Source organism: Pristiophorus japonicus, unplaced genomic scaffold (assembly GCF_044704955.1).
Source record: "Pristiophorus japonicus isolate sPriJap1 unplaced genomic scaffold, sPriJap1.hap1 HAP1_SCAFFOLD_432, whole genome shotgun sequence".
In the NCBI taxonomy this organism is placed as follows: domain Eukaryota; kingdom Metazoa; phylum Chordata; class Chondrichthyes; family Pristiophoridae; genus Pristiophorus; species Pristiophorus japonicus.
This window is the reverse complement of record NW_027254224.1, coordinates 465,961-481,247: the sequence shown is the minus strand read 5'-3', so window position 1 is coordinate 481,247 and position 15,287 is coordinate 465,961. Positions and strand designations below refer to the sequence as shown.

General features: G+C 50.5%; 1 protein-coding gene and 1 non-coding gene across 2 annotated transcripts; both read right to left on the bottom strand.

The window, feature by feature from the left end:
* Positions 1–6,308: 6,308 nt before the first annotated feature.
* On the bottom strand, positions 6,309–8,827 carry LOC139251694 (large ribosomal subunit protein uL16-like). Its single transcript, XM_070873265.1, has 2 exons — positions 8,635–8,827; positions 6,309–6,513 (listed from the first exon to the last, which is right to left on the bottom strand). The coding sequence occupies exons 1-2, from the start codon at positions 8,782–8,784 to the stop codon at positions 6,358–6,360; spliced, it is 306 nt and encodes a 101-aa protein (XP_070729366.1). The 5' UTR covers positions 8,785–8,827; the 3' UTR covers positions 6,309–6,357.
* LOC139251706 (small nucleolar RNA SNORA70) lies at positions 8,059–8,194 on the bottom strand. Its single transcript, XR_011591400.1, has one exon. It is a non-coding gene; the product is annotated as a small nucleolar RNA SNORA70 (small nucleolar RNA).
* Positions 8,828–15,287: the final 6,460 nt, after the last annotated feature.

Below are 15,287 nucleotides of genomic sequence, written 5' to 3'. Positions count from 1 at the left end.
TCGCGAGTATTGGAGCCAGTGCCCCATGAATTGTAACCCACTTCTCCCACACCAATCTCTGAGCCAGGTATTGATCTCCCTGATTCTTTTGACCCTATGCCAATTTGCTTGTGCCTCAGGTAATAATGCAGAGATCATTATCTTTCTGGTTCAGCTTTTCAATTTAGTCCCTAGCTGCTCCAACTCTCTCAGCAGAACCTCCTTCTTAGTCCTACCTGTGTCATTGGTCCCTACATGTACCATGACAACTGGCTCCTTCCCCTCACATTCCACGTTCTTCTCCAGCCCGGAGGAGATGTCCTTTACCCTGGCACCGGGTAAGCTTACCCCCCCCCCCCGCCCCCCACACCCTGCCCGCCCCACACACACTTGCTTGGCTTTTTAAAATAAACATCAATGATTTAGATGAAGGAATTGAGTGTAATATCTCCAAGTTTGCAGATGACACTAAACTGGGTGGCAGTGTGAGCTGTGAGGAGGATGCTAAGAGGCTGCAGGGTGACTTGGACAGGTTAGGTGAGTGGGCAAACGCATGGCAGATGCAGTATAATGTGGATAAATGTGAGGTTATCCACTTTGGTGGCAAAAGCAGGAAGACAGAATATTATCTGAATGGTGACAGATTAGGAAAAGGGGAGGTGCAGCGAGACCTGGGTGTCATGGTACATCAGTCATTGAAGGTTGGCATGCAGGTACAGCAGGCGGTGAAGAAGGCAAATGGCATGTTGGCCTTCATAGCGAGAGGATTTGAGTATAGGAGCAGGGCGGTCTTACTGCAGTTGTACAGGGCCTTGGTGAGGCCACACCTTGAATATTGTGTTCAGTTTTGGTCTTCTATTCTGAGGAAGGACATTCTTGCTATTGAGGGAGTACAGCGAAGGTTCACCAGACTGATTCCCGGGATGGCAGGACTGACATATGAGGAGAGACTGGATCAACTGGGCTTGTATCCACTGGAGTTTAGAAGAATGAGAGGGGATCTCATAGAAACATACAAAATTCTGACGGGATTGGACAGGTTAGATGCAGGAAGAATGTTCCTGATGTTGGGGAAGTCCAGAACCAGGGGTCACAGTCTAAGGATAAGGGGTAAGCCACTTAGGACCGAGATGAGGAGAAACTTCTTCGCTCAGAGAGTGGTTAACCTGTGGAATTCTCTACCGCAGAGAGTTGTTGAGGCCAGTTCGTTAGATATATTCAAAAGGGAGTTAGATGTGGCCCTTACGGCTAAAGGGATCAAGGGGTATGGAGAGAAAGCAGGAATGGGGTACTGAGGTTGAATGATCAGCCATGATCTTATTGAATGGCCAAATGGCCTGCTCCTGCACCTAATTTCTATGTTTCTGTACCACAGTGCCTTGGTCAGTCTGCCTGTCCACCCCGCAGTCTGCACACTTGTCCACAAGGGTTGCAAGAACCTCAAATCTATTGGACAAGTGCGGGGACTGAGGCTAGTGCAATACAAGCTCCTGGATCCCCTTACCTGCTTCACTCGTAGTCACACCCTCCTGTCCCTGGACCACGTGTCAATTCGAAAGTATTTAATCTAGAGGCTGTGGCTGCCTCCTGTATCAAAAGGTCCCGGTAACTTTCTCCCTCCCCTTAACTCGGAGCCAAAGTTTGTCGAGCCGTAGACACTTACATGCAGATGTAGTCGCCCTGGACCAAAACGACCAGAAGCTCCCACATATTGCAGCAGCAACACATCTCCTGTTCTCCCATTATTTAATTAAATTCATTCGTTTAGTGTTAATCAAAGTATTTACCCTACATAGTTTATTAAATTAGTTAAATGAATTGTTCATTTTTAGAATTTTGTTCTACGCTCTATTTTAACGTAACACAAAACCTTAGCCCACAATCACTACCAATCATTTAGCTGCTTTTCCTGTGATGTCCCACAGCAGAGTTCTCCTCACCCCGGAGCTGTGCGATCTCCTGGGAGAGGCAAAAAAAAACAGATTAAAAACCCAGGCCCATTGGGGGAAAAAAATCTGGGGAAATTCCTCTCCGACCCAACCAGGCGATCAAAACTCGTCCAGGAGATGGCACTGGCCGTATGCTGTGGTCTGCTCTGGCCTTTATCCCCGCTCTCGGGCCTTAAACTCAAAGAAAAGGCTCCAAAAAAAAGAAGTTTGACCATTTTGTCTAAGGGCGACGCTGGCAGTTACACCCCGCCTGGAGTAACTGTGTTCAGTTCTGGGCCCCCCCGCACCTCAGGAGGGAAGTATCGGCCTGGGAGGGGTGTCAGCCCAGATTCACCAGAACGATACCCGGTGACTAAAAGGTGTTAAATCCCGCGGACAGGTAGCCGTAGACGAGGCTTGTCTTTCCTCAAGTATAGGAGACGTTGCCATTTTACCGGACCCCCGTGGCCCCGGGGCGAGCCGTACCTGGGTTCAAGTGTTCCTGCAGTCTCTCATCCGCCTTATCCCAATTCGACGAGTGTTCTCGCAGAAGCTCGATGAACTCGTCCAGCTCGAGGAAAATGCCCTTTATAATCGCCTCACTGCGGCAGGGATGCCACGCTAGCTCCCCACAGCCTAAGCCATTGCCGAGCAGGCAGCTTCTCCTGATCGTCTCCGCGGCAGTGAAGCTTAATGGCCCCAGGGCGCCCCGCCCTGTAAAGCGCGCAAATTGAATTCCTGTAGATGCCCCAAGCTTAACCCATTGTCTGCCGGCGAGTGGAGCCCTCGCTTTGCCTGCATTTCGATAGCGCCTTTCACGGCCTCGGGACCTCCCAGTGCGCTCCACAGCCAAAGCAGTACTTTTTAATTTTGAAGCGTGCTCACTGTTGTAATGTGGGACACGTGCCATCAATTTGCGCACAGCAAGCTCCCACAGTCCGCACCGTGACACAGATCATCTGTTGGTTGAGGAATAAATATTGGCCCCAGGACACCGGGGAGAACTCCCCCCCACACCCCTTGCTCTTTTCCCAATAGTGGCCGTGGGACCTTTCACGTCTCGTCCCCGATTCAAGTCCAGCACGTGAAATAATATTTAACAGGGTCGGACTTTGCCAGGAACATGCAACTCCATCTCGGGAAGGATGCGAAGGCCTGAGAGATTGGCACAGAAAAGATTTACCAGAATGGTTCCAGGGACGAGGGACTTCAGTGACGTAGAGAGACTGGAGAAGCTGGGGTTGTTCTCCTTCGAGCAGAGAAGGTTAAGAGATTTGAGTGTAAAATATTTGATTATAAAGACTTGGATTTATAAAACATCTTTCACCACCACCGGACGTCTCAAAGCGCTTTACGGCCAATGGCGTACTTTTGGAGTGTAGTCACTGTTGCAATGTGGGAAACGCGGCAGCCAATTTGCGCACAGCAAGCTCCCACACACAGCAATGTGATAACAACCAGGTTATGTTCACAATAATGTAACTGAGTACTGTAGGCATGAGTATGTGTGACCTTAGCTCCTTTAATCTAACTCCAGAGTGTTGGTACAGCATGGGAGGCCTGCTTATATACAGTGCTCCCAAGGGATGCTGGGATCCCTTGGGACTCCCAACAGGTACGCCCTCTGGTGTCAGTAGGATACTGGTTACATAGGGTTACATGCATAACAGACCAGATCATGTGTTTTTTTGTTATTCTGATTGAGGGAAAAAATATTGGCCCAGGTCACCAGGGGTAACTCTGCTGCTCTTCTTCGAAATAGTGTCCATGGGATCTTTTACATCTCTGGTTACAGGTGTGGTGCCAGAGGACTGGAGGACCGCTAATAATGTACATTTGTTGAAAAAGGGAGAAAGGGATCGACCGAGTAATTGTGGGCCAGTCAGCCGAGCCTCGGTGGTGGAAAAAATCCTGAGGGACAGGATAAATCTTCATTTGGAAAGACATGGATGAATCAGGGACAGTCAGCGTGGATTTGTTGGGGGAAGGTCGTGTCTAACTCACTTGATTGAATTTTGAGAGGAGGTAACCAGGAGGGTCAATGAGGGCAGTGTGTACGATGTAGTGTACATGGATTTTAGCAAAGCTTTTGAGAAGGTCCCACATGGCAGACTGGTCACGAAAGTAAAAGCCCCTGGGATCCAGGGCAAAGTGGCAAGTTGGATCCAAAATGGGCTCAAAGGCAGGAAGCAAAGGGTAATGGTTGATGGGTGTTTTTGTGACTGGAAGGATATTTCCAGTGGGGTTCCACAGGGCTCAGTGCTGGGTCCCTTGCTTTTTGTGGAACATTATCAATGACTTGGACTTGAATGTTGGGGGTATGATTAAGAGGTTTGCCGATGACACTAAGATCGGCCGTGTGGTTGATAATGAAGAAGAAAGCTGTGGACTGCAGGAAGATATCGATGAACTGGTCAGGTGGGCAGAACAGTGGCAAATGGAGTTCGATCCGGAGACGTGTGAGGTAATGCATTTAGGGAGGGCTAACAAGGCGAGGGAATACACATTAAATGGTACTACACTGAAAAGTGGAGAGAAACAAAGGGACCTTGGAGTGCAGGTCCACAGATCCCTGAAGGTAGCAGGCCAGGTGGATAAGGTGGTTAAGGCGGCATACGGAATACTTGCCTTTATTGGCCGAGGCATGGAATACAAGAGCAGGGAGGTTATGTTTGAACTGTATACAACACTGGTTAGGCCGCAGCTGGAGCACTGCGTGCAATTCTGGTCACGTGACAGGAAGGATGTGATCGCACTGGAGGGTGTAAACGAGATTTACCAGGATGTTGCCTGGACTGGAGAATTCGGGGTATGAGGAAAGATTGGAGAGGCTGGGGTTGTTTTCCTTGGAACAGAGGAGGCTGAGGGGAGACCTGATTGAGGTGTACAAAATGATGAGGGGCCTGGATAGTGGATAGAACGGACCTGTTTCCCTTGGCAGAGGGGTCAACAATCAGGGGGCAGAGATTGAAAGTAATTGGGGGGAGGTTTAGAGGGGATTTGAGGGGAAATGTCTTCACCCAGAGGGTGGTGGGGGTCTGGGGCGGAACTCACGGCCTGAAAGGGCGGTAGAGGCAGAAACCCTCACATTTGGATGTGCAGCTTGAAGTGCCGTAACCCACAGGGCTACGGATCGAGAGCTGGAAAGTGGGATTAGGCCGGGATGGCTCTTGGTCGGCCGGCGCGGGACACGATGGGCCGAAATGGCATCCTTCCGTGCTGTAACTTTATGATTCCATGACTAATGTCTCCTTATGTGGTTCGGTGTCAAATTTTGCTTGATAATGGCTCCTGTGAGTGCCTCCAGGGAAAGGCACTGAAGACGATGGAGATAGAAAGAGATTTAGGCTTTCTAGTGCTCACATCCTTAAAGGTACAGGAGCAGTGCTATGCAATGATAGCACAAGCAAATATAGTGTTGGGGTATATGCATAGGACAACTGAGTATAAGACGAGGCGTACTGTTTTGTCCTTGTACAAACCTCAAATCAGGCCACAGTTGGAATACTAGGTCCAGTTTTGGCCACCTCACATGGTGGGTGATATTGAGGCTCTGGAAAGGATGAAGATGAGGGCCACAAGACTAATTCCAAGTCGAAAGCTTCTCAGTTATCAAGATAGGCTAAAAGAGTTCAGACTCTATACATGAGATCAGTAATTAAATAGGTTATCCCCAGCATCGAAGCACTGACCACACTTGATCAGCTCCACTGGGCAGAGCCACATTGTCCGCATGCCCCCGACACGAGACTCCCAAAGCAAGCGCTCTACTCAGAACTCCTTCACGGCAAGCGAGCCAAAGGTGGGCAGAGGAAACGTTACAAGGGACCACCCTCAAAGCCTCCCTGATAAAGTGCAACATCCCCACCGACACCTGGGAGTCCCTGGGCCCAAAGACCAGTCCGCCCTAAGTGGAGGAAGTGCATCCGGGAGGGGCGCTGAGCACCTCGAGTCTCGTCGCCGAGAGCGTGCAGAAACCAAGCGCAGGCAGCGGAAGGAGCGTGCGGCAAACCAGTCCCACCCTCCCCTTCCCTCAACCACTGTCTGTCCCACCTGTGACAGGGACTGTGGTTCCCGTATTGGGCTGTTCAGCCACCCAAGAACTCGCTTTTAGATTGGAAGCAAGTCTTCCTCGATTCCGAGGGACTGCCTATGATGATGATGGCTGAGGGAGCGCCGCACCAGCGGAGGGGCGGGACCGAGGGAGCGGCGCGCTGTCGGAGGGGCGGGACCGAGGGAGGGGCGGGACCGAGGGAGCGCCGCGCTGTCGGAGGGGCGGGACCGAGGGAGCGCCGCCCTCAATGGGACGAAATGAACAGCACGGATTGGAGGGACTGTAAAACTTCCGGTTGAGTGACCAGGAGCCGCTCAGGACACCGCAGGAATTCAGAAGACGGAATACACTGTCTATAGTTTTTTTTAATTTTTAAACGCTTTGAGGAAGCCACATTTACACGGCGTGGAGAGCACGCCAGATGTTAAGAGGACCTCTCCTGGGGATGTACTTGACCCCACAGCCGTCAGGAACCAGGCGTTTCTCAGCCACCATGTCATCAAAGTCCGCCATGTTGAACTTGGTGAATCCCCATTTCTTCGATATGTGAATCTGAGGGGAGAGGGGGGAGGTAGAGAGGTCAGCAGAGGCCACACACACACCGACACCACATCGCACTCCCTCCTGATGTGAACCAACAATGTATCCCCCACCCCCCCCCCCCACCCCAAGTGATATTCCACTGTGGAGTGCAGCACACACACAACCACTAAGTGCCACACAGTAATCAGGAGCAGGAACCCACCCCCCAGCCACTCGCACCCCACCCGGCGCGCGACATTAAAACGACACGGGCGGCCAGAGATGGAAAGCTGGGATGCTGAGCATTGAACAACACTATCGCAATGCTCAGAAGAAGGGACCCATAAGAACATAAGAAATAGGAGCAGGAGTCGGCCATTCGAGCCTGCTCCGCCATTTAATACGATCATGGCTGATCCAATCATGGACTCAGCTCCACTTCCCTGCCCGCCCCCTTATCGGTTAAGAAACTGTCTATCTCTGTCTTAAATATATTCAATGTCCCGGCTTCCACAGCTCTCTGAGGCAGCGAATTCCAGATTTACAACCGAAAAGAAATTCCTCCTCATCTCAGTTTTAAATGGGCGGTCCCTTATTCTAAGACCATGCCCCCTAGTTCTAGTCTCCCCCATCAGTGGGAACATCCTCTCTGCATCCACCTTGTCGAGCCCCCTCATAATCTTATACATTTCGATAAGATCACACCTCATTCTTCTGAACTCCAATGAGTAGAGGCCCAACCCACTCAACCTTTCCTCATTAAGTCAACCCCCTCATCTCCGGAATCAACCGAGTGAACCTTCTCTGAACTGCCTCCAAAGTATATCCTTTCGTAAAAATGGAAACCAAAACTGCACGCAGTACTCCAGGTGTGGCCTCACCAATACCCTGTATAACTGGAGCAAGACTTCCCTGCTTTTATACTCCATCCCCTTTGCAATAAAGGCCAAGATTCCATTGGCCTTCCTGATCACTTGCTGTACCTGCATACTAACCTTTTGTGTTTCATGTACAAGTAACCCCCAGGTCCCGCTGTACTGCGGCACTCTGCAATCTTTCTCCATTTAAATAATAACTTGCTCTTTGATTTTTCTTTCTGCCAATGTGCATGACCTCACACTTTCCAACATTATACCCCATCTGCCAAATTTTTGCCCACTCACTTAGCCTGTCTGTGTCCTTTTGCAGATTTGTTGTGTCCTCCTCACACATTTAAGATGGAGGAGGAGGAATTTCTTCTCTTGAGGGTCGTGACTCTTTGGAACTCTCTGCCCCAGAGAGCTGTGGGGGGCTGGGTCATTGAATATATTTACGGTGGAGATAGACAGATCTTTGAGCGATAAGGGAGTGAAGGGTTATGGGGAGCGGGCGGGGAAGTGGAGCTGAGTCCATGATCGGATCAGCCGCGATCTTATTGAATGGCGGACGGAGCAGGCTCGAGGGGCCTCCTCCTGCTCCTTTTTCTTACGTACAGGAGACAGCAGATGCACACAGCCGCGTCGAGGTGGACAAACTCGACAATTCCACCCCAAAAGCGCGCACGCCTCACAGCTCAAGCTGGTGGCCGTGGTTTACACATGTCTCAGAGGTCCCTTAGAGCGCTCTGTATGGAGAGACAAAGCACATACACAACCAGAGAGTGTTACTGTATGCAGCCATTGCACACCGGCATTCGACAAGACAAAAAGCCGGTCGGCTTAATTGACTGCAAGGCCCCCCCCCCCCCCGCCCAACCACCCAACCCTGGGCAGGCCAGGAACCGACGGCAGGTACAACGCCCGAAATCCAAATCCCCGGGGACAGATTCCGCTCCAGCTTTCGGGGCTTCCCGGATTTCAGCCAAGAAAACCGGCGGTCCGGAATCCGGAATCCTCGCCGGGTTTTAAGCCGGGCGAGGCCCGAAATCAAGAGTTTGGTCGGCGTCCGGACTTGAGACTCGACTTTTCTCGCCTGAAATCTGGAATCCTTGACCGAGTCGGCGGCAGATTGCGCCTCGCAAAAACGTCCGGTTTACGGACAACAATAGCGGCTACACACAAAATGTTAGTTTTTTTTTTTGGTGGGCGATTCTGGTTTTCGGAGGTCTGGATGCACGTATGACCCTTTCAGTACAGGATACCCCCCCCACTCCCCAAACCGTCGCCGAGTTACCTTCTGGCGCCCAGGGAACTTGAACTTGGCCCTGCGGAGAGCCTCGATCACATGCTCCTTGTTTTGGGTCTTGGTGCGCACGGACATGATGACCTGGCCAATGTTGACTCGGGCCACGGTGCCCTGGGGCTTACCAAAGGCCCCACGCATTCCAGTCTGGAGCCTGCAGAGAGAGGGAGAGAGAGAGAGAGAGATCAGTGTCGTAAGAAACAGGAGCAGGAGTCGGCCATTCGGCCCCTCGAGCCTGCTCCGTTATTCAATAAGATCATGGTTGATCCGATCATGGACTCAGCTCCACTTCCCTGCCCGATCCCCAAAACCCTTCACTCCCTTATCGCTCAAAAATCTGTCCATCTCCACCGTAAATATATTCAATGACCCAGCCTCCACAGCTCTCTGGGGCAGAGAATTCCGATTCACCACCCTCAGAAGAAATTCCTCATCTCCGTTTTAAATGGACGACCCCTTATTCTGAGACTATACCCCCCCCCGCCCCCTAGTTCTAGATTCCCCCCACGAGGGGGAAACATCCTCTCTGCATATACCCTGTCGAGCCCCCTCAGTATCTTATACGTTTCAATAAGATCGCCTCTCATTCTTCTGAATTCCAATGAGTAGAGGCCCAACCCGCTCAACCTTTCCTCATAAGTCAACCCCCTCATCCCCGGAATCAACCGAGTGAACCTTCTCTGAACTGCCTCCAGTGCAAGTGTGTATCGTCATAAATACGGAGACCAAAACTGCACGCAGTACTCCAGGTGTGGCCTCACCAGCGCCCTGTACAGTTGTAGCAGGACTTCTCTGCTTTTATACTCCTCCCCCCGGCAATAAAGGTTAACAATTAATTTGCCTTCCTGATTATTTATATCGGCACACACACATTCACCGACAGAACTCACAGCTAAGATAACGGGATCGAGGTGGCAGACGGAATACTTGCCTTTATTAGCCGAGTACAAGAGCAGTAGGGGTTATGCTTGAGCTGTATAAAACTAGTTAGGCCACAGCCGGCGGAGAGCTGCGCTTGGTGGAGATTTTGTTCCAGACCCTGATGAGGTCCCTGTAAAAGACAGGCAGCTCCCGGAGGGTGGTCCTGACAACCCCCAAGTTCACAAACAGTAGCTGCGTGTCGCAGTTGAGGCCGTGCTGCTGGCGGAAGAAATACGTCGCCAGAGCACACCACCTAGGAGGGGGCTCGACGTAAAGGTATCTCTGCAGGGTCTGAAGACGGAAAGTCGCGAGCTGGGCGCTGACGCACACCAACGACTGACCGCCCTCCTCAAGCGGGAGACTCAAGACCGCCGCAGAGACCCAGTGCTTCCTGTTGTTCCAGAAGAAGTCCACCAGCTTCTTCTGTATCTTGGCGACAAACGCAGGGGGAGGGGTCAAAGTGACCAGCCGATACCACAACATTGCGGCCACCAGCTGGTATATGACTAGCGCTCGACCCCTGTAGGACAGCACTCGGAGCAGTCCTGTCCAGCGCCCTAGGCGAGCGGCGACCTTGGCCTCCAGCTCCTGCCAGTTCACCGGCCAGGCTTCCTCGTTGGGGCTAAGGTAGACTCCCAGATAGAGGAGATGGGTCGTGCTCCAGGCTAGATCAGCCATGATCTTGTTGAATGGCGGAGCAGGCTCGAGGGGCTAGATGGCCTACTCCTGTTCCTAATTCTTATGTTCTTATGTTCGTATATAGCACCTTCAATGTAGTAAAACGTCCCAAGATGCTTCACAGGAGTCATTATCAAACAAAATTTGATACCGAGCTGCACGAGAGGAAATTAATCAGAGAAAATCATAGAAATTTATGGCATAGAAAGAGGCCATTCAGCCCATCGTGTCCGCGTGGCCGACAAACAGCTAGTCAGCCTAATCCCACTTTCCATCTCTTGGTCCATAGACCTGTAGCTCTTAAAAACATAAGAAATAGGAGCAGGGGTCGGCCATTCGGCCCCTCGAGCCTGCTCCACCATTCAATACAATCATGGCTGATCTGATCATGGACTCAGCTCCACTTCCCCGCCCGCTCCCCATAACCCTCAACTCCCTTATCGCTCAAAAATCAGTCTATCTCCACCTTAAATATATTCAGTGACCCAGCATCCACAGCTCTCTGGGGCAGAGAATTCCACAGATTCACCAGAAGAAATTCCTCCTCATCTCAGTTTTAAATGGGCGGCCCCTTGTTCTAAGACCATATCCCCTAGTTCTAGTCTCCCCCATCAGTGGAAATATCCTCTCTGCATCCACCTTGTCGAGCCCCCCTCATAATCTTATACGTTTCGATAAGATCATCTCTCATCCTTCTGAATTCCAATGAGTAGAGGCCTAACCTGGTCTGCCTTTCCTCGTAAGTCAACCCCCTCATCTCTGGAATCAACCGAGTGAACCTTCTCTGAACTGCCTCCAAAGCAAGTATATCCTTTCGTAAATATGGAAACCAAAACTGTACACCCCACGGAACAGCTCTCTCTTTCGCGAGTATTGGAGCCAGTGCCCCATGAATTGTAACCCACTTCTCCCACACCAACCTCTGAGCCAGGTATTGATCTCCCTGATTCTTTTGACCCTATGCCAATTTGCTTGTGCCTCAGGTAATAATGCACAGATCATTATCTTTCTGGTTCAGCTTTTCAATTTAGTCCCTAGCTGCTCCAACTCTCTCAGCAGAACCTCCTTCTTAGTCCTACCTGTGTCATTGGTCCCTACATGTACCATGACAACTGGCTCCTTCCCCTCACATTCCACGTTCTTCTCCAGCCCGGAGGAGATGTCCTTTACCCTGGCACCGGGTAAGCTTACCCCCCCCCCCCGCCCCCCACACCCTGCCCGCCCCACACACACTTGCTTGGCTTTTTAAAATAAACATCAATGATTTAGATGAAGGAATTGAGTGTAATATCTCCAAGTTTGCAGATGACACTAAACTGGGTGGCAGTGTGAGCTGTGAGGAGGATGCTAAGAGGCTGCAGGGTGACTTGGACAGGTTAGGTGAGTGGGCAAACGCATAGCAGATGCAGTATAATGTGGATAAATGTGAGGTTATCCACTTTGGTGGCAAAAGCAGGAAGACAGAATATTATCTGAATGGTGACAGATTAGGAAAAGGGGAGGTGCAGCGAGACCTGGGTGTCATGGTACATCAGTCATTGAAGGTTGGCATGCAGGTACAGCAGGCGGTGAAGAAGGCAAATGGCATGTTGGCCTTCATAGCGAGAGGATTTGAGTATAGGAGCAGGGCGGTCTTACTGCAGTTGTACAGGGCCTTGGTGAGGCCACACCTTGAATATTGTGTTCAGTTTTGGTCTCCTATTCTGAGGAAGGACATTCTTGCTATTGAGGGAGTACAGCGAAGGTTCACCAGACTGATTCCCGGGATGGCAGGACTGACATATGAGGAGAGACTGGATCAACTGGGCTTGTATCCACTGGAGTTTAGAAGAATGAGAGGGGATCTCATAGAAACATACAAAATTCTGACGGGATTGGACAGGTTAGATGCAGGAAGAATGTTCCTGATGTTGGGGAAGTCCAGAACCAGGGGACACAGTCTAAGGATAAGGGGTAAGCCACTTAGGACCGAGATGAGGAGAAACTTCTTCGCTCAGAGAGTGGTTAACCTGTGGAATTCTCTACCGCAGAGAGTTGTTGAGGCCAGTTCGTTAGATATATTCAAAAGGGAGTTAGATGTGGCCCTTACGGCTAAAGGGATCAAGGGGTATGGAGAGAAAGCAGGAATGGGGTACTGAGGTTGAATGATCAGCCATGATCTTATTGAATGGCCGAATGGCCTGCTCCTGCACCTAATTTCTATGTTTCTGTACCACAGTGCCTTGGTCAGTCTGCCTGTCCACCCCGCAGTCTGCACACTTGTCCACAAGGGTTGCAAGAACCTCAAATCTATTGGACAAGTGCGGGGACTGAGGCTAGTGCAATACAAGCTCCTGGATCCCCTTACCTGCTTCACTCGTAGTCACACCCTCCTGTCCCTGGACCACGTGTCAATTCGAAAGTATTTAATCTAGAGGCTGTGGCTGCCTCCTGTATCAAAAGGTCCCGGTAACTTTCTCCCTCCCCTTAACTCGGAGCCAAAGTTTGTCGAGCCGTAGACACTTACACGCAGATGTAGTCGCCCTGGACCAAAACGACCAGAAGCTCCCACATATTGCAGCAGCAACACATCTCCTGTTCTCCCATTATTTAATTAAATTCATTCGTTTAGTGTTAATCAAAGTATTTACCCTACATAGTTTATTAAATTAGTTAAATGAATTGTTCATTTTTAGAATTTTGTTCTACGCTCTATTTTAACGTAACACAAAACCTTAGCCCACAATCACTACGAATCATTTAGCTGCTTTTCCTGTGATGTCCCACAGCAGAGTTCTCCTCACCCCGGAGCTGTGCGATCTCCTGGGAGAGGCAAAAAAAAACAGATTAAAAACCCAGGCCCATTGGGGGAAAAAAATCTGGGGAAATTCCTCTCCGACCCACCCAGGCGATCAAAACTCGTCCAGGAGATGGCACTGGCCGTATGCTGTGGTCTGCTCTGGCCTTTATCCCCGCTCTCGGGCCTTGGTCGGTTCCCGCTCAGGTACACCGCCGCTCTGCGGAAAAAGGTAAGAAAAACAAGGGAGATCAACACCTCCCGCCCCCACCTCCCCGAACTCTCCCACTTGCCAAACCGAGGGCTAGACTTTCCCCTTTGCTGGCTATTGCCCCCAAAACACTCACATTTTCCCACCTTGTATTCCCACCGTGCCAAATCTTTGCCCACTCACTGAGCCCGTCTATATCCCGTTTGTGTCTTCACAATTTGCTTCCCCACTCATCTTTGTATCGTCAGCAAACTTGGCTACGTTACACTCGGTCCCTTCATCCAGGTCATTAATATAGATTGTAAATAGTTGAGGCCCCAGCACTGATCCCTGCGGCACCCCACTAGTTACTGATTGCCAACCGCAAAATGACCCATTTATCCCGACTCTCTGTTATCTGTTAGTCAGCCAATCCTCTATCCATGCTAATATATTACCCCCAACTCCGTGACCTTTTATCTTGTGCAGTAACCTTTTATGTGGCACCTTATCGAATACCTTCTGGAAATCCAAATACACCACATCCACTGGTTCCCCCTTATCTATCCTGCTCGATACATCCTTAAAAAACTCCAGCAAATTTGTCAAACATAATTTCCCTTTCATAAAACCATGCTGACTCTGCTTGATTGAATTATAAGAACATAAGAACTAGGAACAGGAGTAGGCCATCTAGCCCCTCGAGCCTGCTCCGCCATTCAACGGCTGGTCTGGCCGTGGACTCAGCTCCACTTACCCGCCCGCTCCCCGTAACCCTTAATTCCCTTATTGGTTAAAAATCTATCTATCTGTGATTTGAACACATTCAATGAGCTAGCCTCAACTGCTTCCCTTGGGCAGAGAATTCCACAGATTCACAACCCTCTGGGAGAAGACATTATTTTCCAAATGTCCTGCTACTGCTTCCTTAATAATTAACTCCAGCATTTTCCCAACCACAGACGTTAGGCTAACCGGTCTATAGTTTCCTGCTTTTTGTCTGCCTCATTTGAATACTGTGGGGGTGGGTAGCGAGTTCCACATTCTCACCAACTCTCTGCATATAATGTTATTTTTAACCAAGTTGTTTATTATTTAAATTAGCAAAAAATATTTCGTTTGATTTCTGAAACGTTCGCTGACACTACTTAAACTCAAAGAAAAGGCTCCAAAAAAAAAAAGTTTGACCATTTTGTCTAAGGGCGACGCTGGCAGTTACACCCCGCCTGGAGTAACTGTGTTCAGTTCTGGGCCCCCCCCCCGCACCTCAGGAGGGAAGTATCGGCCTGGGAGGGGTGTCAGCGCAGATTCACCAGAACGATACCCGGTGACTAAAAGGTGTTAAATCCCGCGGACAGGTAGCCGTAGACGAGGCTTGTCTTTCCTCAAGTATAGGAGACGTTGCCATTTTACCGGACCCCCGTGGCCCAGGGGCGAGCCGTACCTGGGTTCAAGTGTTCCTGCAGTCTCTCATACGCCTTATCCCAATTCGACGAATGTTCTCGCAGAAGCTCGATGAACTCGTCCAGCTCGAGGAAAATGCCCTTTATAATCGCCTCACTGCGGCAGGGATGCCACGCTAGCTCCCCACAGCCTAAGCCATTGCCGAGCAGGCAGCTTCTCCTGATCGTCTCCGCGGCAGTGAAGCTTAATGGCCCCAGGGCGCCCCGCCCTGTAAAGCGCGCAAATTGAATTCCTGTAGATGCCCCAAGCTTAACCCATTGTCTGCCGGCGAGTGGAGCCCTCGCTTTGCCTGCATTTCGATAGCGCCTTTCACGGCCTCGGGACCTCCCAGTGCGCTCCACAGCCAAAGCAGTACTTTTTAATTTTGAAGCGTGCTCACTGTTGTAATGTGGGACACGTGCCATCAATTTGCGCACAGCAAGCTCCCACAATCCGCACCGTGACACAGATCATCTGTTGGTTGAGGAATAAATATTGGCCCCAGGACACCGGGGAGAACTCCCCCCCACACCCCTTGCTCTTTTCCCAATAGTGGCCGTGGGACCTTTCACGTCTCGTCCCCGATTCAAGTCCAGCACGTGAAATAATATTTAACAGGGTCGGACTTTGCCAGGA